The following is a 26955-nucleotide window of genomic DNA, read 5'->3' as shown; positions in this document are numbered from 1 at the left end:
CCCCCCCAAGCAGTCGTACACACCGAGAAAAGCTGAATCATGTCGACCAGGGAGAAGGACGGCATCTCATCACACCAGCCAACTGGCATCCCCCATAGCTGACTTTAAAACCACAAGAATGGGCAGTCACGCCCTCTTCCGCAACCACGGTCCGGGGGATGATCATGGGTCCCGGTGCGTGGTCTAGCCTCGCCGGTCTCCAGGGGGACCTGGATAATCATCATCATCATCATCATCATCATCATCATCACAGCTTAATATCAGCTTACCCGAAAAAAAAAACGCACATGTTACAGCAGGAGATTATGTTTAGGCTGGCTTAGACCTTGATAGACCTATCACTTTTTGCCCAAATTCTCTCCATCTGACCTTATGACAACAACACATACGTAGCATCACGCCACAACTCGGGGGCTGGCTTTCTCCCTTTTTACGCACCCACCTGGCCCCCCTCCTTCTTTCTAGTGCATGATAGGTAGGCTCAGGGCGGATGAAAGTAGCCGATGGGGATCAAAAAGTTCCCATAAAGATAAGTATCCACCTGGGAGCATATGCGTTCCTGCGGGTAGCCGCAAATGCATTGCCAGCAGCGGCCAACATTGACCGCCCGTATGTGATGAGCCAATTCTTCTTCTTCTTCTTTTTTTTGGGCTTTGTAGGGGGTGAAGTTCATACAGCAATCCCGTTCTCTGGCTGCTAGAGATCCAACAGGTTTATGATATCATGCTGACAGATTAGAAGAGAGGCTGTCAGGTCGTTTCACGTCTTGCAGGGAGGCTTGGTTTGTGGTGAACGCTAGTATATTATCATATCTCAAAATAAAAATCGTAGTCCTAGCCACCCAACATATACTTGATATAGTATCATAACTGAAAAGATCAAACCCAACAAAAGAAAAGAATAAAGCAAATAGCCACACAAAGGGAGCCTTGCTGGACTGTCCCTCTAGTGAGATGGTAAGTATTCTACCACTCACTCGCCTCGCAATATCGGGCAGATGATGCTTTCCATGTCCGAACAATGTTTTTGTTTCTCGTTCAAATGCCAAAAAGAAAAGAGAAAAAAAAGAAGAAACAGAGACTAGATGCATCCTGAAACAAGTTACTTTAAAGACTTTCCAAGTTGCCTTTTTTTCTTTCTCAAGTCAGTGCCTTCGTTGTGACACACGCTCGCTCAAGTGAACACCCAAGATTCAACGCCACGGAGATTTATATCCCCAACACATCGAGTTAACAAAAACAAGTGAGGGTAGCAGCAGGGGAAACACAAAGAAAAACAAACAAAGGTCCGAATGCATGAGCGCCGTGGATAAAGTATTAAAGTCGCGCCGTGAAACCCAAATTGGAGCATGATGTGGACACAAAAAAAAGGGGGGGGGGGGGGAAAGGAAAATCGATGGATTGATGATGAGTTTTGGTATGTCAAAGGAAAAGAGGAAGAAAAAAACAAAAGAAAGACGCAAAGAACGCATAAAAGCGATAAACAAATCAAATGGCCCGGCCGTGATTCAAGTTCCATTTCTATCATGGGTATAGATCAAGAAAGATGAGTCTCTTCTTTCGCGTGCTTTCTCAGTTCCCATTTGCTGCCGTAAATTTCATCGTGATAAATATGTCGAATGTCGAAGAGTAAACGGTGAAAAAAAAGTCATAGCAGCAGAATCAGCTGTTGTAATGAAGTAAATAAGTGAAAAGAACAAGAGAGAAGAACAAGACAAGACACGAGTGCGGATCCACTCGCCAGATATTAGAGCAAAATAAAAGAACCTTAGGAGTAAAATAGGGGAGACAAGAGATACACAAAGTAGGTAGGTAGGTAGGTACCCAGGGTCTTCGCTTGGTAGCGAACTGTTCATGAAAGAGGTCTCGGCATGTGCCGGGACTCATGTGCACCATACTCGGAATAACTGGAGGGTGCGTGATTCATCATTCCAGGGGCACTCGGAAGAGGGTGACGAGCCAAATTCATGGTATGGGGCTGATGATGAGATGAAGCGTGCTGACCATCAGGTGAATGGAGCGCGCCGCCAACGCTGGCCGACTCAACCTTGGGCAAAGAATCTGGTGCAAAGGGCATGTAGGCCGCGCCTGGCGCTGCCGTCGCATGCTGGCTTGCCTGAACGGCAGCCTGGGTCACGAATGGGGCGGGTAGTGGTAGCGTTTGAGGCTGCGAGGTGAAGGTAAAGTTGATGGCTGGATTGCCTGTCGCAGAGCTCGGGGGCGTCGCTGATGCTGGTCCTTGATGGGGCCATTGGGCTGTGTATATGCCGTGGAGAGTAGCCGTTCCACTGGTGCCAGCCGGAGCATATTCTGTCGTCATTCCATATATCGATGAGGACCGTCGTGAGCCTGAGAGGCCAGAATATATTTCTGGGGCTTGGTACGAGGGCATTTCATTCATGGTCCGAACTGGAACGCCGCCCAAAAATTGCTCACCGCCACCGCCGCCATGCTGCATATGGGGTGGGCTATGATCACCACTGGGTCCAGGGGCGCCAGGGAGCCCGTGAGGTGTGAAGCCAGGCTGCATCATTGTCGACTTGAGCGGCGACGGCTGAGAAGGAGGTGCAGAACCTCTTCCCATCTGAGCCTGCCGCATGTCATCCTCGGACTGATTCATCGTTCCAGAAATATGATCATCTCCACTCTGCATTTCCTCGGTGAACTTGTCGTCAGCATTCACCCAGACTTTGTAGTCGCCATCTGCACAGAAGAGATCCTTGGTCAGCATCAAGTAATAACAGATATAGTATCGGCGTGACAAAGCCACATGGGTTCGGGGCTTCATCACATACCAACTTCGCCATTCAGATATCTCTCCTGAGCCTTGGCCACTTTAAAAATTTCTTTCAGATATACCTTCCTCCTGGCATTGCCGGGGTTCTCCTTGTCCAGGAAGAATGAAGACAGAGCCTCGGCCGTGGCTTCTTCGAGCTTGGCCACATTCAACTTGAGTTTTTGAATGTCTGGATGTTGCTTGTGATTCGGCTGCACAATCAGCTGCAGAATGTGGTTCAAAAGATAGATCCTCTCTGTGATGATCGGTGTGTCAGAATTCCCTGTTTTCTAATCACGAACTGGTATTGTAGACAACAATGAAGTGCAACTTCGTACCTCTCTTCCACAGATGGTCAGGCTCTTTGTGCCGCACTTTCTCGTCCTTGCCTGGGCCCCATGGCTTAGGCCACCAGTCTGGAGCGTTATCATCTCCATTGGTGTAAGGGTGATTCGACTGCTTCTTCGGCTCAACGAGCTTGACCCATGCTTTTGCAACTATCTTGCAGGCCATCTGCTGCAGGTTCTTGAAACGAGTCTCACAAAATTCCATGATGACTGGGTGATCAGACATGACTATTCCCCTGTGCTGAGGAACCGGGGTGTTTGCAGTCGTCAAGTCACTGTCCCCGGTTGCCGAGTCTGGGCCGCCACGGAAGTTGGCCTGGGTGCGGTGTCGCTTTCGAGCTTTGGTTGGTCCGCTGACGTATTCGCCTTCTTCCCAAGCTGCGTCGGGCCCATCGTATGTGTGCCCGAACCTTGCATAGGTGCCTCTGTGGCCAAACGCTCCATAGGCATCGTATTCATGTGCATCTGCGAGTGGTTCCAAGAGTCCATGTCAGCCGTATTTGTCAGCTTGGGTAGCAAAGATCTTATACTATCCAGATAGAGTTGTCCTGGGGACGTTGCCAGAAAGGTTGTGACATACCAAGATTGCGGCGCCTCGGGTCCCTTTCAGGGACAAAGGCATCAGAACTCATTCGGTTGAAAACATCCCTCTCGTCCAGCTTATGTTGGCTGTGCATGTAAAGCATCTTGCCATCATCGGTCTGAACAGCTAAGAAGTATCTCTTGACAGGAATCCTGCAGTGCTCGCGGAGTGCCATTTCGATAGGCATAGATCCTGTCAAGTTTTGATACCGCCCAGAGTCGGCATACCATCCATGTCGTCCATTTTCATCGTATCCACTTGATCGTCCATCATCAGGGTATCCTGCATATCGTCCATTTTCAGCGTATGCTGCTTGTCGTCCGTCATCAAAATACACACCATGCCGGCCATGGTCAGTGTAGTTGCCTGTTAGTGTTGTTGCATGAGCCCGTTCTTCATCCCACTGCTGGCCGCGGTAATACGCCTTTCCCGAGTGCTCAGGGTAGTCACGGCCCATCGTGACAGCGGGTCTGTCTCCGAGGCAATACAAGCCTTGGGGTTGCCAAAGTGTTCGAGGAGATCTGCCGCAGCTTCCAAGATGATAGCGAACTTCTCCTGAGAAGCCGCGAAACGAAGTTACTTGTTCTGCCCCGAACATGAGTTCGTTAGTATGACAATGTTTCGTATCACAAGATCTTCGAAATGGGAGACGTGTCAAAAGAAACAGTTTACAGGTCTCTTGAGGGGCCTGCAGTTCGACTTTTTTTGCTTCCCTTGGGGGTTGACATGCTCGAGATGCAGGTGCACAAATGGGGAACATTCATGGGAGCCGTCCAACCAAGCTGAAAATCGTGGCGGTGGACCGGATGTAATTTGAGAGGGAATGACACTTACAAGAGATGGCGCGGGTTTGAACAATCTGACCAGCTGTATCGATTGGTCAGATTCACCGGTGGGCCGGCAAACGATGCTGTGCGTCCCAAACTTGAAAGTATGGGAAAATTTCGAGTTCCAGGGGTATCTTTTTGTGCTACAAGTTCGGTGCTTCTGCGTTCGAGCGGTTGTGCTCGTAACCAGAGAGACCAACAAGCCGTGGAAGGTGTGACGAGAAGCAGGTGAGAGGAAAAGGGTGCAGAACCACAGGTAAGGTTTTGCAGAAGAATTATGGTTTTTTTGTCACTAATGACGGCTCGTGTGATATGAACGTCCCCCAAAAAAAAAACGATCCCGTCGATGGTGAGTATGTTGTATATAGTAGAAGTCGATTTCTGGGCCAAGAGCGGAAGCACCGAGGGTGACAACGGATGGAAGCTTAAGAGAAGGATAAAATGCGAGCGAGGGTCGACGGTCGAAAGAAAATCCTGCAGATAAGTATGCTCCCCCTTTGCCAGTCCTACTTGAGCTATAGCTCCCGTCTAGCTGCGACTTTACAGAGCCCGTAGTATTCGTCAGGGGGTGGAAATCAGCTGGCTGGGATGGCGCTCTTGAAGAACAAAGAAAATAAAATAAGTCGTCTCGCCCTTGAAGCCAGCCAGGCCTAGGTGCCTGCTGTATCAGTCGTTGCCCGTGGAAGCACAGGCCTACTAATGAGGTGGCCAAGCGGATCGTAATCAACACTCCCTGAAAAGTAGCTGTAGAAGGACGGGTCCTTCTTTGTTCTCAGAGTGGCTATGAGACATTGGGTGATGAAGATTTGCGGTGCCCGTGTGTGCCTTGCTCTACCAGCCCCTGACTCTGATTGAGAGGTTCCCGGTTCAGTCTGTTCATCCAAAATAGGGTTCCGGGGACGGATAGGCGAGGCAAAAATGAGTTGTGCTTGTGTGAAGCAGATGGTAGTAACCTATGATGGGGTATCTCTGGAGAGCTCAAAGGGAACGGCCCTGGTTGTCGGAAGCAGTCAAGAGCAGCAAAATCGGATGCGGCGCACCTAAGCCTGGTTGATTGAAGGTGGGGGAGCTATGAAGGAAGGAACCTGTAATATCTCAGATGGCACCCGAACGCAAGCAACAGACCGGTGTCGCAGAGTGGCCAATGTAGATTTGCGCATGAGCAGAGGCATGCATGCAGGGGGGACCCGCCGCCCGTTGTTTGTCGAGCAGTTTGCAGTACAAGTCCCGGAACGAACAGTGACGGATAGACGGGTAGATGCTTGGAAAAAGTGCGAGTAGCAGGACTGGACTCGCGAGTAACCTGGCGACTCAGGCTAGACGGGACACAACTCGTTGTTTGTGGTGAGGACCAACCTCTCAGTTCTGGCAGGCAAGTCTACTTTTGTTTGGTTTTTCTGGATGGACGTGGTTTATGATGTTAGGCGTGTGAAAAAAGATATAAAATGATAGTCAAAAAAGAGTAAAAAGATAGAGAGGATGAGGAAAAAAAAAAGGGACAAGACCACGGAAATCGTTATGTCGGTCACCAGGAACCACCAAGTCTTTTCACCAAGCGATAACCACGTACATTTACATGGGACCGCTGAGCGAGGCAAAGTGATGTGCAGCAAACAAGCAAGTCTTGGGATGCTGCTTCAGCCGGGTGTTCTGGTTTGATAAAGACAAGGTAGCTTCAGAGGCAGAGAGGGTAGAAAGTACAAGGGCGCGCTCCGGAGAGAGGTGTGTGTGTGTGGTGTGTGTGTTGTAGCTTGTGTAGTAAAAATAGTGGGACAGCTTCGTGTCTGCTAAGGCCAGGGGTCACGATGCTATAAGGTCCCCCCACGAAAAAAGCTGTGGCAGACCAGCTGGAAATCGTAGACAAGACGGGAGCAAGCAAGGTAGGTAAGTTACCCTTTTGTCGGCAGACCAGACCCGTCCGCCTGGTGGTCTGGGCAGAAACTGGGGCCTGCCTCTAGATTGGTACCAGACAGAGCTCGAACCTCTAGCAGCAGTATCTTGGTCGAGGTGGGTATGACGGAAAATGGTGCAGGCATCGGGCAAAACAAGCGAACCACCACCGTCTTGCTCCTTCAGGGCTAGCGGGTTAAGCAAAATGTTTGTGATCAGAAAAAATAAAATAGAAAAATAAAATAAAATAAAAATGTTTGCGCCCGTGTTTGGGTGACGGATGCCGTAGGCCGACGTGAATGGCTGGGAACAAGAACAGCCCGGAACAAGTCCTGCAGGTGGAATCAAATAAGGCAAGGTTTGTGGGATGTGGCATGAGCACTTGATTATCGTGGATGTAGTGTCGGACATGCTCGGGTGGTACCGATATGTAGGTATGTTGAAAGCGAAAATTCGTCCTGTCCTATCCTGTCCTATTCTGTCTAGCCTATGTTGGTAGTATTCTGAATGCTCTGCACATGATGTTAATCAATAATAGAAAGCCGGCTGGGACCACCTGAACACTGAGGGCGATCCAGGCAGACACCCTTGTTTCGCCGTGACTTTGCACGAATGTGGGCGAGGCAAAAAGTATATTGATGGGGAAAATGTTAAAAGAAAAACAAAAAGAAAAATCCAAGAAAAAAGAGAAAACGGAAAAGAAAAAGAAAATACCAAACATCAAGCTTGCTCCAGCCAGAGAGCATGACACCGTCATTGCGGCCTCTACGGTACCGGGGTGGACTGTCGTACTGCAGGCTTGGTGGATGCAAGTTGCTAGGTTTTTAGAACCAATCGTAATACAAGCTGATGATAGCATTGCAGATTTACCGGGTCTGTTCCGGGAGGGAGGGGATTCATGTTATTGGGCAAACGATCTCTGTAGGAAAAGGGGGAAGAGAGAGAACAAGAGAAAGGGAAGGAAAAATTAGTGGTTAGCAGGTTCCTGTAGTTGTCCTCTTGCCCCGAGCCCACCTACCATTGGAAAGTACCTTACCATAACATTGGCATCCTCCCCCGCGTGTTAGTGTTTGTTGACCACAATAATACCCGTGGCGTAAACCCATGTTGAAAACATCGTCCAGTACTTACTTCGTATGTTCAGCCCTCCACTCCTACCTTTGCCTCGCATTCTACTGGCTGAAGATGGGGAGTCTTTTTTTTTTTTTTTTTTTTTTTTTTTTCGCTGTAGGTACTATATGTACAGCATGGAGATTTAGTCGATCGATCGTTGCTCTTTTCTCGGTCTATCACATTTTTCCATTTTGCATTTCTTTTCCTCCCGTTTCTCCATTCCTTCGTCCCCCCCTTTTAGCGATGTTTTTGCTTTTTATTGCTGTTGTTTCTCCCTTTGAGTGGCGCGGCCAGACAGTAAGCAATTGAACCCATCTACTTGAGATAAGTTCTCAGTGGCCAGTCGCGCTGCATGGAGGCCAAGATAATAAAACGACCTGGGTCGGTTGGCCCAGCTCGATGCAGATAGACCGAAGAAGGCTGAGTGAAGACACTGAAAATCATTTCTCTCTCTTTCTCTCTCGCTTTCGATCTCTTTACCCATCCCCGGCACCAATCTTGTTGCAACCCTAACGGTGTGCCAGATGGAGTTGGGCAAGCATGGATTTTCTTTCGGTTGACTTCCCCTCTCGAACAGGGTCTGCAAGGACCACAGTAGTAGCGGGATCTCTTCCGCCTGGGTTAGTTATTGTTGCCCCTTGCAATCAATCAATTGCTGTAGAAGGGCTGTAATGTACCAATCGGTACTTTACCACAAAGTACTGTTGTACATAATTACCTACCTACCTACCCTGTGTATCTACCTGACTTAGGGTATCGACATAATTACTGTTATGTACCTACCTAGGTAAGAAAGATAGGCAGGTACGGTGTATATACCGTATGTATCCGTAGGTAACGTACCCAGGCAATGTTGACCAGACAATAATTTTGAATAATGTTTGATGAATATTCTGACAGACTTTTAGGTGTCGGTTGGGAGTTTGTAAAGTCCCACTACCGTGCAACCCATCTCAATAACTCGTTGATACTGAAGTTACTTTCCTCCACTGCCGTTATGGAAGTAACACCATCAACCGAGTTTTGTTGTTTGATGGGATCCCGAGGGAATCGTCACCATAGAGGTCCGTGCCCTAGACGACCACACACATGTCGTCTCCACCCCGCTTCTCATTTCATCCAAACGTAAGGTTGTTTGATTTGGCATGCAAGGATTGAAGGCAGCTACGTTCCGATATTGCATGGGGGTGTGCATGGAGCATGAAAGGCACCAGTCAATCAATCAGTCAAGTCCAACCGAGAACAGTAAAGGAGCGGCTATGGATATGTATGTACTGTACAGTAAGTACTATTAGAGAAATCCCTGCCTCGCCCAGATGCGGATATTTTGTACTTTCCAAAGATAGCGCGCCAGACCTGAGTGGGTGGGTACTCGGCGCAGCTGCCGACCTTGGGCAAGGAACAGTTAGGCGCACCTTGCTCCGTTACAACCAAGCCAAGGAATATGTACGTACCTACTTCGTAAGTAGGTAGGTAAGGTAGGTAGGCATGCAAGGCAGGTAGGTAAGGTAAACTAACTCGTCCAAAAAATATATATCATCGTTTGCGATTCGTCCGGCTGTATTCTGCCTAGGTATCCGTAAATACCTTAGGTGCATGGGCTTGGGCTACCTATACCTAGTTGGGCTTCACTTCTCCTCATTCTCCAAAAAGCTTACGAAGTAAAATCCAAATGTTTCTTTGTACCTCTAGGTACCAACCTTGGACAACCTGCGTTTCTGCTTTTCGATCGGGCCCAGGAACAGTTTTCGTTGCATGAATGAACCTGCATTTCCGAATTATCAAACCAGAGTCAGCGTCAAATTGGCTCCGCCCTGAGTTTTAAGAATGGCATGGCCATGGTATGTTAGATTTTTTTTTTCTTAATCCCATGCGCCTAATTTGCCCTGGGCACTTCCAAATCTTAATTACCCTTTGGCTGGGAATGATGGGATGTGTGGACATTGTTGTGATTAGCTCTGTTAAAATGGAAAGAAAGCTCACCCAACCCATGACAAGCTGGGCAATTTTTTGGGGTCCATCAAGGGGTTCAACTGATTTCAAACGGCAAGCATATTCCTGTCAGATTCATGATCGACGTACGAACGTAACATTTATTGTCGCTAGCGTTCTTTGCGTCCCGGGACAGCACCATGTTTTTTTTTTTTTTTTTTCCTTTGCTTTGAAGTAACAACAGTAATCAATCTCGACTGAAATCTTTTGAAAAAAGAATTTCCCGCCCGAAACTGTTCTGATAAGCTCCTAGAACGAACTAATTAGGATGCGATGATCTGAATGACTAAATTTTTATCGGCAGAAATGTTTCCGTCCGTTCTGATTCAGTTCAGTCGCCCATACGGTTTCTTTCCACACTCCGAAAAATACCGACCCAAACTTGGATCGAGTCTGGTTGAGTTTTTTGCGACTTTACCGAGAACCAGGCAAGGGGCAAAATGGGATTACGGATACAATACTTTCCTGTAGGTTTTGTATGAATTACGTATGTCCGTCCTGCTTGGATCATAGCAGTGGACCCGTTTTGTTGCGGTTATTCTCGCCTCTTTGGACAAGCATTGTTACACGAACTATTGTGCTGATACTTTGTAGGTACAAACACTTGGGCCGGCAGGGGTTGGTATGCGCTGGGGGTATCACGTGACGGAATTACAGGGCCCCTGGACGAGGTTGGAAAGAAAACTCGGTTCCCAGCCACTTTGACATTTTGACGCCATTGAGCTCGGTTGTGACAAAGCTGCTGCTATGGGGCCATAGAGCCCATCGTGCGGGAACGTCAATTCCAATCTCGATGCTCATACAGTATGGGGCATGACCTACTCTAAGTGGCTTGGTGTTTTTTTTTTTGCTTTCTTTTTTTTTCAAGGTTGACTCTTGCAGGAAATGATTACTGCAGAAGCAATTCTCTACCGGCCTGGCTGGCACAGTTTATCCGGCAAAAAGCACAATCCACGACTCCTGTCGTTTATTATACAGGGCTTAGGGCTTGTTTCATGCTAAGCACAATGAGCACATATTGCATAGATAGGTAAAGTAGGTACCTAGGTAAGTACATACCACAGAACAGTATGTGCGCACAAAGTTCTTTGCTTACGGGTAGGTGTTGATTTGATTTGACCAAGCAAAGAGTCGAGACGGTGCAAAACGTGCTCTTCAACCTTCTCAGGGGCAGTTGTGGAGCGTCTTACCACTTTTGAATCCCATTTACTAGGCACTACCTACATACCTTATTCGAATGGTGCACATCTGGGTCAACCACCGGGGCGGGGGGGGGGGGGGGGGGGGGGGGGACCCATGCGATTGCGCACGAGAAAACGGTCATGGCCAAGCTTGTCCTGAAATTACGTAGGGGGCCTTGGCTTGGGTTATTATCCCGATACTCTCTGACCGCCTCTACAGTACCCTCATGTACGGAGTATCAATCAAAGAAAGGCTGACCTGACTCTACGGTTTTGTTTATTTTCGGGGCAAGCCAAGGCAAAAGATGTGTGGTAGCGCGTGCTGCAAACGTACTGCTGGACAGGGGGAAGCAGGATACTGTTGAATGCTTAATCCATTTTGGCCCCGACGAGAAGGCGGCCGGCCGGCCTGGCGGGAAAATGGACACCTGATTGTCGCAAAAGCTGACCCCGAGATCTAATCTCAACCAGACTTAGGATGGGTGTTAATGCCGCTGCTCGCTACATCTTTGGACGAAATAATGTGGACGAATCCGAGCTTTTGTTGTTAATGTTTGTTAGTGATAATATCCATAGTAATTTCCCAGGCTTCACTTATAAAGTTGCTCTTATAGCTCGTTTATTCCTTGGCAGCCTGAGAAACATAACAAATTTGGTGCTTTCCAAACAGTACCGCAGTATAGTATCTTTGGGGTCGTCACAGCCCTTCTCGGTACTGGGCGATATCAGCGGAGAAAGGTCAAACCTTCCAACCGAACGGTAACTTGGCGTGGTACTTTACCATAGTTTAGAGCATGTTGAATGAAACCACAGTACCACATCCATTACTTACCACGATGTGTTTTCCTGGACCTGCTACCTAGGTATCATGACTGCGTTACATTGGCGCATCAACGTTTCCATTTTACTGTTTTATTAATTTATGTCGAATACATTGTGATGCTTCGAAATTCCGAAGGAGACTTTTTTTTTTTTTGCGCCGAACATCAAAGTACTGTATTATTCCCTGGCACCCGTTTGGTCCAGGATCTAGGATCTAGGATCTACGTATTTTTAAGCACCTGGCATACGCGACACTGTATATATGCTCTTTGATATAGGACGAATTTCAGGCGGCCCCTCCTCTCTTAAAAGCACTTTTTATAGGCCAGGAATCTTTTCTTCTTGACAGCTGCTTGGTCTCGCGTAGCGCTCGCTTACATTTTTGACTATGATAAACGCCGGAGCTACCGGATTCTCGACAAATCGGGAGAGTTTGTTTTTGGCAGGTTGCCCATGTGGTGCTGTCGTTCAAGCCCAAAAAAAAACCAGGGAGCCATCATCGGACAGTTTTTTTTTTTTTTTTTTTTCTCTTCGTCAACGTTGTCTTGGCAGTGGGAGGGGCAACGTTTGAAAGGTGCAGTAATGACACAAGGCTTTGCAAGGATAGTTTTGCAACAGTCAAATAGACAACAAAAAGTAACGATGTACTCTGTACGTTTTTTATTACAATTGTAACACATGTTTTTGTTTGCCTGTAATCTAATTTTATCTTTTCCCCCATCACAACCTACCTGAAGTGATCCGAGCATCACCAAAGTTCAGCCGCTTTGTGTGATGATTCACCACAATGATTTACTGTCACACCTATCATATCCCCCCTCCCCACGACTTCCGACAAGCTATTGAATCCCTTTCTTCTCCTTTTTTTTCCCACACCGTTTTTGCGCGCCTGCTGCGCTCTCACTGGAGAAAGAAAGAAAAAAAAACTTAATCATGCGCCATTCCAAGGCAAGGGAAGGACAGTAACAAGCACAGGGGAACAAAGAAAGGAAAAAAGAAAAAAAGCAATGAAAAGCCCCAGTGAAGAAGCAATAGTCTCACAGGCAAGGAAACGGGGAGCAACGGGCTTGGCGAGAACCGAACCGCGATCACCGCTTCATTTTTGTTCTGACACGGAAGGTATTTCCCCTTCTTTTTTTTCTCTCTCTTCCCTTTTTGACTGTGACAGTTATCTTGGCATGGTAAAACCCGCTTGCTGCGGCTGATCGAAGCAAGGGCAAAGTTGCCTCTCCCATGCTTGCTTGCCATGTTATTTTGGCAGGCAGGGCAGGTTACCCATAAATAAGTAGTAGTACAAAACCATACTATACTGGGCAAAGACCCCGAGAGGGAGAGGGAGGAGTGAGAGAGACAGGGCCTTTCTTTAGCTTTGGAGCCTCTTCCCCCTTGTATCTTCCCCCACATTACGCCCGCTGTGCATGCCACCTTGTGGCAGATTTTATCCGAGCGCTGTCCAAGGCTCTTTCCTTATTGTGAGGGGTTCCCATGCCTTTGTGTCATTGAAATCCTGGTAAGAGCCTCTTGCAGGAACTTAGTGCCCGCCAACAGACAGGCACGTTGTCGTCTTGTCTTTCTTGATCTACCGTCTGAAAAGTAATCTGCAGGCAGGCGAGGTCATTCTATCCACAATCCACAGCCAGTTATAGTTCTAGAACTACAGTACGTGCCACTAGTTTCGTACTTCGTACAAAGCGTGTGGGGAAAATAGTCGACAAAATATTTGAGTGGCGAATATCAAAAAAAAAAAACAATCAAATCTTACAAAAAAGTTGTGGGGGTGGTTTTTGTATAAGAAATCAAACCTTGGTCATAGTGTGTTCACATGACATCTCGACGCTGCACCTCTGCAGCCCCCAAGCCAAACAAGGAATGAATATGGAGCTTGATCCTTCAGCTCCATAGACAAGGTTTCAAAGCAAATGCCGCTGGGTACCAGTCTTTTTTGTCCTTTTTGGTAACCAAAAAAAAAAAAAAAAAAAAAGAGAAGCTGGAGTTTTCGTTTGCGTATCGAGTGGGCTCGGTGTACCGGCTTATAGACCGGTTGTGGAAAAGCCAAACACGACATTGGGGCCATATCCACACCCCGGAAAGCTAGCAAGGCTAAGTACGCACGCGCATGCACACATACACCACACCACACCACACCATACCACCACCACCATCATCACCATAACCCATCTTGGTAGTGGTGGGGTCGACTTCGGCTCTGGGCCCGGTGGGATTCACTGTTTCTGTTTCGCTCCTTTCCATCATCACTTCTCTTTCACTCTATAGTCTCTTGTCTTTATATCCTCGGTTAGATCAGGGCCCCCGGGATTCTGCCTTATCGTCAAAGGGATCTATCTCAGCCGCCTTTTTTATTTCACCCGACGCATTTGTCCACATGCTGCAGGGCCGCAATCCATGCATATCCTGGCCTTGTTTGTGGAGAATAATGACATGTAAGGGCCGATTCCTGCACAGACGACCCTTTTTTTCCTGCAAGCGAGCAAAGAACGGTGTTGATCTTTGCCATCTTGCGAAAAAAAAAAGAGAGGGAGAGAAAAAAAAAAGGTACCAGGAGGCCTGCTGGGATGGTGCTGTAAGACTATCCACTGTGTTAACCTGCTAGAACCGCAGGAAAGATGAATAAGTCGGAGAGCTTGCCCTCCGAAGAGATATCCTATATGCGTGTTTATCAACATGTGCCTCAAATTACCCCCTCGTCCCAATGGGCTGACTGACGACCCTTGACATCCCCCTCCCGTATGCTACGTCGGAATACGAAATGACAGTCCCGAGTATGTCTGTCACTGACAGATCACGGACGGTTCACCTTTTTCGGTGTAGGATCCCACTCTACAGAGCAGCGAAGGGAAAACAAAAAAGAAGATAAATATATTAAATAAAATCTTTTATTTTCACTAGTGCATCAACCAAGGCCCGCCTTTACTCAGTACAAGGGTTCCTTCTGATAGGTCTAGTCGGATTTTCGAACACGAGCCAAAGAAAGGGAGGGGTCAAGAGAAAATCAAAACAATAGGCAATACTTAGACTAAAGGATGACAACTAGGTATTTACACGTGTCTGCTGCAGTCATTGCCTTGATTGCTGACAATTCGTCATACGTATAACAACTTACATATACAGTATCTATCCCAACATTTCTGTTCAAAAGAAAGAAAGCAAAGAATCCCAAGAAAGAAAGAAAAAATGAGGGGTTAGTCGTTATTGTGGCTGCGGCATGGTGGCTCGAAGTTGTTGCCCAGAGAATGGATTCGGAGTTTTTGAATGGGTTGATCTTCAAACCCCGTGATGGCAGAATAAACAATTTGGCTAAACCAAAAAGGGGTGGAGGGCGGGCTTATCTGCCTTGGGATACACCTGAACCACCAAAGCCCGGGCAACAAATTAAGGCGCAGGTGTGTGTGTGTGTGTGTGTGTGTGTGTGCTCGGCCTTCCAGTCCAGTAGGAGGACAGAGTATGGTCAGTCGAGTGGGATTGGATACTCGCAAACCCCGTCATTATTGCTTTCCCGCAATTTGGAATTGACTGGTTCCATGTCCCTTGTGGGCTATATCTCATTGGCCTGCACTATCTCTCGGCACCAGAAGATTCACCCAATACCTGACATGACCCTCGTCACTTTCACCTTGGCCTTCGGACACGGCTTGCGCTGCCCCATGGGCCTTAATAGTAGTCTAAAACTAGGTAGTTATAACACCCTCTTTTATATGCCCATTCTATCTAAGAATACATGGCTGGCAGTATGATGAACATCAAAAATACCGCCAAGTCACATAGACTTAGTCCGTCCTACCTAGCCTACCTACTCAGCCCACGGGCTTGATCAAAATCAGTCAAGTGACATAGACTGCCTGATAAGCGCAGGTAAATAGGTAGGTAGCTAGGAAAGTGGTATCGCAATGCTTGCGCCATATACATAAAAAAAAAAAAACATCCATCAACGCCCCCCCATTTTCAAAATCCAGTCGCTACTGCTGCCTTGAAGCCCATCAGTCAGTCAGACCAGCCTGCTTGACCAGCGAGTAAAACTGTCCCTTCTTGGCAAGGAGCTCCTGTGGCGGCCCATACTCCGCCACTTCACCTTTGTCCAGCACCACCACCTTGTCGCTGTCCAGGATTGTGTTGATGCGGTGCGCCACGGTGATGATGGTCTTGTGTGCAAACTGTGATGAGCGCAGTGTAGTCTGCAGTAGCGCATCCGTCTGTACGTCGACAGCTGCCGTTGCCTCATCCAGTACCAAGATGTTGGAGGGCGTCAACATCGCACGTGCCAACGAGACGAGCTGCCTTTGCCCTTGTGACAGATTGGAGCCTGTGTTTCGAGTTACAAGATATAATTAGTATTTTGCCACATCGAATACCGTAGGAGGCTACGCCGTGATAACCAATCAATTCTCATTTCCAGTTGCCGGCCGATGCTAACTTGCGCGAGCTTCAGTGTAATGCAAAGCGCAGAAAAATGCGGGAGTGAGGGGCTTGTATATGGACAGCATTCCCCTGTACGTTGTGCGAGTGTGTAGAAGGGGTGAGAAGAATATGCAAGGGCAGATGGGTGTATATCTCCGCGGCTTAAACCGCTGTTTAAATCTGAGAGATGATATAATGGCGGGGTTTTCGCTCAAGGATTCTGTCGCTAATTCTCGTGTCGGTCCAAGACACGATGAGTCGTGTACCACACGAACGAGAAAGGGGTTTGCCGAGAAGGGTTCAGTTGGGGAATCGTGGAGGGTGGCGGGGTGTGATTTTAAAAGGCTTTAGTTTCTCACGGTTGATGCAAAGCAGCATACCGATTGCTGGTTGGATGCTGCGGGGCGGCTCATCACCACCACGGCAGCACAGAACCGACGCAAAGCAAAAAGGCGGGAAAGGATAGAAACTCGTCTGGAACTTGCGGCTTATATGACTTACCTCCTTCGTTGACCTTGGCCTCTAGACCTCCCTCCATGCTGGACACGTGCTCCTTGAGGCGGGCGTGCTCTAATATAGAAATGTGTATTAGTGAATGACGGCATACGGACATGGAGATCGCTTTCACATCTAAATGGGCAGGTCCAGTAGAAACATTGTCCAATCGGGGACCCCTATGCAGGAGCATGTACTTACCAAGCACGCTCCACAACTCCGTGTCATCATGCACGTGTCCCGGGTCGAGGTTGTCCCTGATGGTACCTTCGAATAGAGCGGCGTCTTGAGGAATAATGGCAAGACGCCGGCGGAGATCGAGCAGTCCAATGGTTGACGTGTTCACATTGTCGATGCTGATGTGCCCGCTATCCGCTTCGATGATGCGGAAGAGAGCCAGCGTAAGCGATGACTTTCCTGCTCCCGTCCGACCCACAACTCCGATTTTCTCATGTGCCTTGATGTCAAGACTAATGTTCTTGAGCACCAGATCTAGTCCAGGTCGGTAACGAGTGCTGTAGTTGACAAAGTCAACAGCACCATCGGCCGGCCAGCTGACTGGAGGTCGGTTACGGTGAACAATCTCGGGAGCTTCGCTAGGCAGACTAGCGTACTCAAGAACACGCTCGACCGAGACAATGTTGGTCTCAACCTCGACCGACTGGCGCACGATCCAGTTGAGCGAAGTCGTAATCTGGAGGGCATAGGACATAGCCAAGCCTACCCAGCCAGAGCTCAGCTGATAACCAAATGACACATACGTGACAGCGAAGCTGGCGGCTGCCAAGATGACCAGGCCTCCAATAAATTCGAGACGGATGGCCAACCACCTGTTGGCGCTGATCGAGGGGAAGTAAGCTCGCAGGTTGGCATCCACACGCCACTCACTCTCCAGCTCAAACCTAGACTGCTGACGGAAAGCCCGGATTGTCGAGACACCGCCCAGGGTCTCCTGGAAATGAGCATAGATGGGACTACGGCTGACACTGTCTAGTCTTTTGAGCTCGCGCGAAGTCCGCAGGTAGTAGCGCTGAATCCAGTAATACATGAAGCCGAGAGGGATGATGAGCGCGATGAAAGGCGGCGTGGCCATCGAAATGACCACGAGTGTGAAACCGGACTTGGCCAAGTTGACAAACAACATGTTAAAAGTGCGGGCAAGGACCTCATCAACGCGGTAGATATCACTGCGTTTGACAAAAGAAAGTGTCCAGAGTCAGTCTAAAGTCTCTTGAAATGGATATCATTGGAGAGCCTGCACTGTTGAACTAATATGGAGGTCTGAAGGCAACAACAAAACTTACCTAGAAAACCTGTTGAGGATTCTGCCAGCGGGAGTAACATCGAAGAAAGACATGGGGGATCTGAAGATGGCTATTGCCATGCGTTCATGCAGTTTCCTCGATGCCTGTGTTGAAATTACATTAATAGTCAGCTCGAGCTCGCAACTGCGTTCTAATAGAGGTAGTCATGTGCAGATACTAAAGAAGACGTACCTCGATAGAGCAGAAGATCCACTGTATGAGCGTCTGGATAAGAGTGAGTAGCGAAGATCCAAAGCCGAAGAGGAAGTAGATTCCGATGTATTTGCCAACGGCATCGTTGCGGCCCAATTTGGCGTTTTCATCACCCCAATGTTTGAGCCAGACACTCCCACCTGATGGCGCCCGGCAGTTAGTATCTACCCAGACAAGAACACATCAATTTGCAGAGGCCGGCAGCTTGGCCTTATAACGAGTTTCACTTACCGACGCTTACTGTCTGTGCAGCAATAAGGGACACAAGGTAGACACAGACAGCGACCAAGTTCGCGGTTTTGGCGTACTCAGTGTAGACTTCACATGTCAGTTAGCAATCAGATCAAATCCCCATGATATCGATTTGCGGGGGACATGGTGTGGGTGGCCTACCGCTCCATTTCACTTTGCCTTGCTCTGAGTGTTCCTTGGCCTGCTTAGTCCGACTTCCTTCTGCCTCCTCGTCCGTCAACTTGCCACGCGCTCCCCTGAAGCTTGCCGTACTTGGCCTTCTCAAAGTACCCATGCTGTTTTGTCTAGCCTTGTTTGTCGACGAGCCCGCCGGCTTGATGGCCTCGAGGGTCATGCTGGATTCCTGAGCCCGTTCAAGGTCTTCCTTGGTCTGGCTCGTAGCTGTGCCATCAATCATGGTAGAAGTCTCACTATCGGAACCGCTCGAAGAAGTAGGCGAAGATGAGGCAGCGGGCTCATTTTTGCTGATAGTCTTGACAAGCTCAGCAACCAACCCCTTCATAGCAATGAGCTGATTGTACGTGCCCTTTTCGACGACCTCGCCATCGCGCAGCATGCATATGTAGTCGGATTCGAGGAGAACAGGTATCGAGTTCGTGGCCAGGATGCGGGTTTTGGTTTTTAGAAGTCCGTTAGGGCCGAGGACGTTGTCAATAATGTGCCGTCCGACGTGAGAATCAACTGCTGACAAACAATCATCGAGCAAGTAAACGTCTGCCCTGGCATACACAGCCCGTGCTAGAGCAACCCTGGCCTTTTGACCTCCACTCAGAGAGATGCCACGCTCGCCAACAACTGTCTCGTCGCCGTCAGGCAGTACGGAGAAGTCGTCCAAAAGCGCGCATGCCTTTACAGTCTGCTCGTAGAAATTCGAGTCGTACCGATAACCAAAGATAATGTTCTCCCTAACAGTGGCGTTCATGATCCAAGATTGTTGAGCAACGTATGCAACAGAGCCATGGAGTTCCACATGGCCCTTTACCTTCCAGAGATCTCCCATGATAGCTTGCAGGAAAGAAGACTTGCCGGCGCCGACCTTGCCAACAATACATGCCAGGTCTCCTTTGCTGGCCGTGAAATTCACGTCCCGGAGCACATGCTTGTTCTCATGGCGATTCCAAGAAAAGGTTCCATCGCGAACCACTACAGTATCCTCACCAATTTCCTCAACGGTTGGGTAGATGACTGTTGCGTCAGGCTGAGTCTCCTCGGCGGTGAGGTACGCATTGAGTCGGGTGACTGCAACTGTAGCCTCCACAACCGAGGTGATGACCATAGGCAGCATGGCAAGCGGGAAGGTGAGCAGATTGAATAGGGCTAAGTTTTCACAAGGTTAGATTTGGTCGCCATAAAAATATGCATACTCATGGGTAGATGGATTCACGCCTTACCGAGAGCAGGGAAGACAATGTCGGATGTCAAGGGCCGATCCTGTGTCAGCACAAAGACGGTGAAAGTTAGGCACGACACGAGGAACGGCGAAGTGTTCCATGTGAAGTTAGCCAGAGCCTGACCCGCTCCAATCCTTCTGAGATTCTTCAATTCGAGATCGTTCCTGACGTAGTTAAGCTTGTTCATGAAGGCCGACCCCCAAGCGTATAGCTTGATACTCTTCATGTTGTTGATGATCTCAGCAATCAGGCGACTCCTGGCGTCCTTGTTCTTCATTTGAATCTTCTGAAGGCCCTTCATGTACCGCGCGATGAAACCATTGATAGGAATCATGAAGATCATAACTCCAACACCCGCCAGCATTGACCACCCAACCAATTGGTAGAGCGACAGCATGCAGATCAAAATCTGGAACGGAGCTGACCACAGCTGCTGACCAAATTGCGTCAGATCTTGCAACCTTTGAGCATCAACAGCCATGTAGTTGACGATATCTCCAGTAGTTTTAGAAGAGCGGCCTGTCATAGGGCGGCGGTTAGTATATTTATTAATTCAGATCCAAGCTGGTGAAGAGGCAGGCGAGTAATGACGAGTGCAGAAATCAAATTTGACATCTGCCTCCAAGCGCTCGAGCGAGACTGTTATGAAATTCCTTCCTTACCTTCGTTCGAAAGCTTCAGGGATTTGCGGTAGATGGCAGATGTCAGGCCGCCCTTGATCCGCATACCAGTGACGAATGCTGATTGAAAGTATTGATGCTGAGGCATTGTTAGAAACCTAGGTGGTCAAGAGATTGGAGTACTAAAATGGCACGCAAGGAAGTATAGCTTACGATCATAGCTGTTTGGAATATAGCGACACCAAACATCGCCAACGCAATAGCAGCACCTTTGATGACTGGCTCGCTCTCTCTCTCCTTAAACTCATACGACTCAATGAATGAAATAAGGTACCTCAGCAACTGAGGCTGAACGAAGGCCGAGATGTCGTTGCCCAACTTGAAAAGAGCTGCCACAGCATAAGGGCCGCCGTATGCCTTGAAAATAGCCAGCCACAAAGAAGGTCCCTTTTTGCGGTTTAACTGTCCCTGCCAAGCCTTCTCGAATGCACCCCCCGTAGCTTTGGATGTGTCCCGGGTTCCCAGAGGCCACAGGTCCTCCTGAGTGATATAATTCTTGAAACCATACTTCATCATGGGGGTCATCCACGAAAAGGTAAGTTGCGAGAAAATAGTCGCATACTCTGATGGCGATTCCTCATCGTCCATGATAGCCGAATAAAAGCTCCGCTTCCTTGGCCATAACCACTCAACGAGGAAGTCAAACGCCGATAGACCAAAACCGACAGTGTAGACCACGAAGTATTTGAGATCGGATGCATAGATTTGTTGAGAGATCAGAGACCGAAGCTTGACAGCCAGGGAGATCAGGAGGAACAGCCAGTACAGCAGGACTACCCCATTGGCGTTTCGTTGGCGTTCGTGCTCAACCCATTGTATGGAGAAGATGACGAGGAGAGACAAAATCGTAAGAAATGTTGTCCAGACCCTAAAGTCTCCATAAGCAATACTGCCATAGCTGATGATCTGGAGGATGAGTTGCGCAAAGAAATCGGCGATAACGAGGACCAGGATAGACTATGAGCGAGAAATTGGTTAGCAATGACAGCGAAAGCGAGTGGCATTTTGAAAAGATAGATGTTGAGCTTACCTGTTTGGTCCAGAACTGGAGACCTTTGCCCATAGGAGCCGCTTCCTTCTTAGTCAACAACCACCACAAGGCGACGGGCCCAAAGACGAGGCCGAATACGGCCACTGAAGCCACCCACACGTCGATAAAGCAAGGTGTAAAGTCATATCGGAATGGGCTAAGCGGGCCCCAACCCTCGGCGTTTCCGCAAAGAGGTTGTTTCGCGTCGGCGGTTGCGCTGAGATATCCATGGCCAAGGTCCAACAGAGGCCTGTAGCCGGTAAAGGAGCCGGTTTGGGCGATCACCCTCTGGGCGACATCGTCCTCGAAGTACATGACGCCTGGTAGCTAAAGTGGTCTTTCTACGGCGTTGACATTGGATGCGGCTGATTGCGAGCGATAGAGTTTGAAAAGACTTTTTTTCTTGGTTCTACGTGTGCTTATTCGACGTTTTGAGGTTGCGATAGCGGGCACCACGTCCACTTTCTAATGTGATTCGGTTCGGTTATCCCGGGAGGTCTGTATATAAACGTTGTGTGGGAGCTGGCAATTCGCCTGTGGTCAAAACAAAGAGAGTAAAATAAAAAAAATAAAATAAAAATTCCGATAGTGATATCTGTTTTTTTAGTCGCAGATGGCTGACCTCAATCGTTTGGAAGTTTCCTGGGATGTTCGCAGAGATCGGATTATGTGAAGACTGAGGAATGTGGTGCAACAAGCTTGGACGCATCACACACCTGCTACGGGCTCCACCGCTATCAAGGTACGAACTGAATCAAGCTCTTTTCGCGGCTCAAAGCTAACGGCTGCCGAGGCTGCTATGCAGGCTCTGTGTGGGTCGGGATGCCTTACTTACTTCCCCACTAACCCTGGGCATTAGTAATAGCTGGAAGCTTCGTGTTCCAGTATATACCATGGAACCCTCAATTAGGTAAGGGTAGGTACCTAAGCACCAAATAGTACAGCTGTTTTTCAAAATAGGTACCTAGGTACTTTACTTACGTGGCAAGCCTCTGGTCTGCGTCCGTTCGATGTGAATTAGCGTGCTGGACTGTTACACTAAAATAATTGTTTACTACTGTTTGCAGTATCAAATCACACTATTTTAAGCCTCAGGATCGTACATCAATGCTCAACAAAGAACGGTTTCTTCTACTGGTTGGTACTCAAGATTAGAGACAACCTTTAGCTACATTTTTTACCTTACATCGACCCCACATTTGATCGGAAATATCGGAGCTCCCAAGTTAGGCCAGTCGCGGGATGCGGCATGCAGACCGTGACGTGATGGAATGGAGTATTCTGTGGCGGGGCTTTTCTACTTCTTGCTTCTGATCCACATGGAATTGTTGATTTTGAATAGCTTCCTTCCATGCGTTCACTGAATCAAACCACTACCACGGTTGGACTAGTCCTTTTTCTGACCATCGCCTTCTTCCCCACGCTTTTCAATTACATCTTTTGCACCCTGCCATTAGCAATCATCACCGGAAACCTCTCGCGTTTGACGGTGTCGTCATCGGCCAATCGCCCGTCTTCATACACATCCCACCCATCCGCCAAAATGAGCTGGTTCCAAAAGCAATTCACTCTGCCCGCGAAGTCTCGGGGCTCATACCTGATCACTGACACGGTGGTGAAGGAGATCCCCGAGATCAAGAACTACAAAGTTGGGTTGCTCAACTTGTTCGTCCAGCACACAAGCTGTGCCCTTTCCCTAAACGAAAATTGGGATGAAGACGTGAGGGAGGATATGAGCAATGCTCTCGACCGCATTGCGCCTGCGGCTGGCCCGAAGGGAGAATCTCTATATTTGCACAGCGCTGAAGGTCCCGATGACATGCCGGTTAGTCTTCAGCTTTTCGTGCCATGTCCATGGGGTCCCAAGTTGCGGGCGCTACTTGGGACCCTGATGTGAAAAGCGATACCGATTACTGACTTGAGCTCTGTCTGTACTCCCCCAATGGATGTTGTCTATTGGAATTAGGCTCACATCAAATCAGCACTGGTTGGAGCCTCTGTTACGATACCAATCTCGAATGGCAAGCTGGCAACGGGAACCTGGCAAGGAATCTGGTGAGTCCGGCCTAGCATCTCACTCTGTTGCGTTTATGTGATACATGTAAAAGTGTATAGTCAAGGAATTGCACTAACTCTGTTTAATTTAAATAGGTATCTCGAATTCAGGTAAGCACCGCTTGACACCCTCGCATCCTTTTTCGGAGGATCTCTAACATGTGGTATTCATTTATGTCGTGCAGAGCTTCCAAACATCAACGCAAGATTGTTGCCACAATCCAAGGCGAGAAGATGTAACTCGTCAACCCAGCTTCAATTGACCGTCAGGAACTTGCATATTCGATCTTTTGCGCCCACAATCCGCGATGCTTGTGATTCGTGACCACAGTCTCTGTGTGTCAGACCTTTTTGTTTTTTTTACACATGGGACGAATCAAGTCAAGGTGCCCCTGTTGCCATAACTCCCAACGCCTCTCCAGTTCCATGTATATTGAACGGCCGATTTTGCTCTACCGAAAGGGGGAAAAAACCCCCCGAAAAGAAAAGGTGGCATAGAAAGACTCTCATCCTTTTATACCCTGCATCTCTTGCGACTTTGATTATTATGGACGAATTCTTCAATGTGCGCCGTTCTCCTGCTTCATATCCACGTCATCGCCGCCAGCGAGGACCTTAGTTTTTGGAACATGGTCGCCCTCGCCAGGGCCGCTGCCTGGTGTCTGCGCCACCACGTTCCCTTGCTCGTCGACGAACTCGAAGTTGTACTTGCTGAGTAAGTGAGGAATGGCAGACAGCTGAGGGCCATAACGAGCAGAGTTGTCGTAAAGCTCAAATAGAGGAACCGCAAGCAGTTTCATGTTCTTCGGGACACTCAGGACCTCTATGGTAGAGAGAGAAACAAAGCTGTTAGCATGATCAAATATATATAATGGCGCTTTAGTGGGTCCGCGCACGTACTTGAGTTTGGTAGCTGGATGAAATAGAGCTTCTTGCACTCCTTGGGACGCGTGACATGCGCCGGGACGAACGGGTACATGAATGTCTCAAAGTTGGGCCGCCACCACTGCGCAAGGCAGTCTCCGATCTGCCAGTCTCCGGCCTCCTCGCCCTCACCCAGCCTTCCGACGGGTGCCAGCCGCTCATCTAAGCGCGCCTTGAAGCCCTCGACCTCGTCGTCCTCCGGCCGCAGATAGTCGCCGGGTAATTTGAAGAATGCGTTTGCGATCTGGAGCATGAGAATGTGTGGGTGGTTGTGCTCGTGGCAGACAAGGATGCCCTCGCAGGTGCGGCGCATGCCGTGTGCGTTGTAGTGCTCTTCAAGGCGCTTCAGGCGTGCCAGAACCGAAGGGTCTTCCTCGGGCTGTGTCTCCTTGACGCCAAATGTGTAATTCGATAGCGGGTAGAGGCGGATGGTCTCGGGCTGGTTCGCGTTGAAGGACAGTGGTATTATGGGCGGCTGCCCGGATTGCAGTGCTGTTGTTGTGATGGTTGACATTGTGAAGACGAGAAGGTCGATGCGTGAGCGACTCAGAATGATTCAAGTGACGTGAAGATGAAGTAGGGCGAGCTTCGATTAGATAACAGCACAGGAAGTTCTGGTCGCCGGAGCTTAAGTCTGGTTGTAATATTCTCCAGACTTTTGAGGTGTCTATGAAGGCAAGTATGATCTGGTAAACATTCAAGCCGCTGTCGGTCGGTGTTCCAAGTTCCATATAGTGAGTGCACCGCAAATGGATAGCAGGAGAGATAAAGTGGAGGAGGTACATTAAAGACTGACCGACTCTAGTCCATGTCAGGAAGGCGGTAAAGACACCGATCGACCGCTAACGACCCTAACCCTGGGGCGAACATCGGTTGGTCAGCCAGCTGCAGCAACAATACGTACGCAAGGTCCATCCTAAGGCGCAGCCAAATTAACCCACCATTCAGGCAGTTGGTTGACGAATGAGACAAACCACAGGGTAGTAACCATCTGTCGTGCAAGGCTAATATTTATTCTATACAATGCCTCTGCCTGTAACGTCGCCTCCAGCAATGGAGGATCAGGCGAGATTCGACCTGATCATGAAACATGGTCACCAGGATCTTGTCCAGGCTGTAGCTTTCAACAGTTACGGAGACAGGTGCGCAACAGGCTCGGTGGACGGAAAGATTCGTGTCTTCAACCGACACCAAGATGGCATCTGGAGGCATTGTGACAACTGGACCGCTCACGGTGGAGAAATCTTGGAGCTACAGTGGCTCCCGCCAACTATATATCCCAACCTACTGGCCTCACTTGGCATCGATGGCCGCTTCAAGCTCTGGGCCGAGGATGCTGCAGCCGCTCCGGGAAGACGTTTTAGTCATCGCCACAAGGAAAACGCCAGGGCTGCTTATGAGCATCGATCCAGAGGTGGCGGCGGCTCCTACCGCTCATTCTCCATTCGTCACAACGACGAGACGCGCCACTCTCACTTGGCCCTTTTGGCAGCCGATGGCCAACTGGAAGTCCTTGAAAATGAGCTGCCAGAAAATCTGACCGACTGGAACCCCATAGCCCGTTTCAATGTTTGTCCCAGGCCCACACGCGGCGAGGAGGTTTCATTTCGCGTCCGCTTCGATCCAAACCCTGATCCATGTTATACTGCACTGCGTGCTGGTGTTCCCACAGACTCTCTCGGGCTTGTGGTCGCGGCGATGGATACTGTGCGCGTATATCGCTCGCGTGAAGCGGCTGGAAACTCTTCGGGCCCTGCGGGAGCCTCGGCGTTAAGAGAGTTTTACCTCGCTGCCGAAGTCCAGGGCCACCGCGGGCTAGTTCGGGATGTCGCATGGGCACCTGGAAACATCCGGGGCTACGATATTATAGCATCAGCCTGCCAGGATGGCTTTGTAAGGGTTATGCGTCTGGAAACACCATTTGACCCGAATGATGGAAAGACTTGGTCTGAGCACGATTTGGTCAAAGGGGGTGCTGGTGGCAACGCTTACGAATCAAAGTCGATAACGCACTCTCGCACCGGAACTGCCTCTGAGAACTCCCCTCATTCTTCTGGGAATCATCATCAACTTCAGCAAAGTCATTCAGGCCATATACCAAACATCCCGCAGCCAAAATCCATGTTGGGTTCGGAGTTGGCTATTTCCAGTGCCAACGACCAGCGGCCGATGACCGGGCTACCTGGCGAGGTTACACACCAGCTTCATGTGTTGTCAAAACTAGACAGCCATCGCACACCAGTCTGGCGCGTCGGATTCGATGATGATGGACAAATCCTGGGTAGTGTCGGGGACGAAGGGCGACTTTTACTGTATCGGCAGACACCAGATGGCTCTTGGGCCAAGAGCTCAGAGCTTGCCATGATGAAGATGAAGATGGCCACGCCCTGAAAAATCAAAGTAAATCTGCACCAAAAAGCGCAATTGGCAAAGTTGACACTGACTTGACTGTTATACAGTTCAAACTGTCGCACCACGTCACATTGTACTTGATTACAGTGGCATGCAGAAATTTGACGCCGGCCAGAATTTTACACGTGACAAGGGGTAAAGAGTTGCATGGGCTTGAAGCAATATGATTTCTCCTGACTCGATCGATCATGTTGTGCTACTATGCTAATCTCAACATCCAAGTACCCACATAACTTTTGACGGTGCCAACACTCCT

At 48.9% G+C, this 26955-nt stretch overlaps 6 protein-coding genes across 6 annotated transcripts; 3 read left to right on the top strand and 3 right to left on the bottom strand.

Moving 5' to 3' along the window:
- Positions 1-778: 778 nt before the first annotated feature.
- PgNI_03822 (uncharacterized protein) lies at positions 779-6016 on the bottom strand. Its single transcript, XM_031123875.1, has 5 exons — positions 4540-6016; positions 3703-4290; positions 3114-3587; positions 2795-3031; positions 779-2702 (listed from the first exon to the last, which is right to left on the bottom strand). Exons 2-5 carry the CDS (start codon positions 4160-4162, stop codon positions 1852-1854), a joined length of 2022 nt encoding a protein of 673 aa, XP_030984243.1. The 5' UTR covers positions 4163-4290; positions 4540-6016; the 3' UTR covers positions 779-1851.
- Positions 6017-9708: 3692 nt separating this feature from the next.
- PgNI_03821 (uncharacterized protein) lies at positions 9709-10203 on the top strand. The gene is made up of 2 exons (XM_031123874.1): positions 9709-9994; positions 10122-10203. Exons 1-2 carry the CDS (start codon positions 9810-9812, stop codon positions 10171-10173), a joined length of 237 nt encoding a protein of 78 aa, XP_030984125.1. The 5' UTR covers positions 9709-9809; the 3' UTR covers positions 10174-10203.
- A 4842-nt stretch (positions 10204-15045) lies between these two features.
- PgNI_03820 (uncharacterized protein) lies at positions 15046-21852 on the bottom strand. The gene is made up of 11 exons (XM_031123873.1): positions 21309-21852; positions 20432-21235; positions 20261-20357; positions 19599-20117; positions 18349-19524; positions 18187-18273; positions 17935-18095; positions 17743-17846; positions 16640-17625; positions 16445-16513; positions 15046-15848 (listed from the first exon to the last, which is right to left on the bottom strand). The coding sequence occupies exons 1-11, from the start codon at positions 21621-21623 to the stop codon at positions 15526-15528; spliced, it is 4641 nt and encodes a 1546-aa protein (XP_030984124.1). The 5' UTR covers positions 21624-21852; the 3' UTR covers positions 15046-15525.
- Positions 21853-22650: 798 nt separating this feature from the next.
- On the top strand, positions 22651-25025 carry PgNI_03819 (uncharacterized protein). Its single transcript, XM_031123872.1, has 5 exons — positions 22651-23133; positions 23275-23363; positions 23460-23474; positions 23549-24186; positions 24264-25025. Exons 1-4 carry the CDS (start codon positions 22660-22662, stop codon positions 23601-23603), a joined length of 633 nt encoding a protein of 210 aa, XP_030985456.1. The 5' UTR covers positions 22651-22659; the 3' UTR covers positions 23604-24186; positions 24264-25025.
- On the bottom strand, positions 23427-25025 carry PgNI_03818 (uncharacterized protein). Its single transcript, XM_031123871.1, has 2 exons — positions 24264-25025; positions 23427-24186 (listed from the first exon to the last, which is right to left on the bottom strand). The coding sequence occupies exons 1-2, from the start codon at positions 24799-24801 to the stop codon at positions 23924-23926; spliced, it is 801 nt and encodes a 266-aa protein (XP_030985457.1). The 5' UTR covers positions 24802-25025; the 3' UTR covers positions 23427-23923.
- A 285-nt stretch (positions 25026-25310) lies between these two features.
- PgNI_03817 (uncharacterized protein) lies at positions 25311-26678 on the top strand (the record flags this gene model as incomplete). Its single annotated transcript, XM_031123870.1, has 1 exon — positions 25311-26678. One exon carries the CDS (start codon positions 25311-25313, stop codon positions 26676-26678), a length of 1368 nt encoding a protein of 455 aa, XP_030985450.1.
- Positions 26679-26955: the final 277 nt, after the last annotated feature.

This window comes from Pyricularia grisea (genome assembly GCF_004355905.1).
Source record: "Pyricularia grisea strain NI907 chromosome Unknown Pyricularia_grisea_NI907_Scaffold_2, whole genome shotgun sequence".
Taxonomy (NCBI): Eukaryota; Fungi; Ascomycota; class Sordariomycetes; order Magnaporthales; family Pyriculariaceae; genus Pyricularia; species Pyricularia grisea.
The sequence above is the reverse complement of the archived record's forward strand: the minus strand, read 5'-3'. Positions and strand labels throughout refer to the sequence as shown.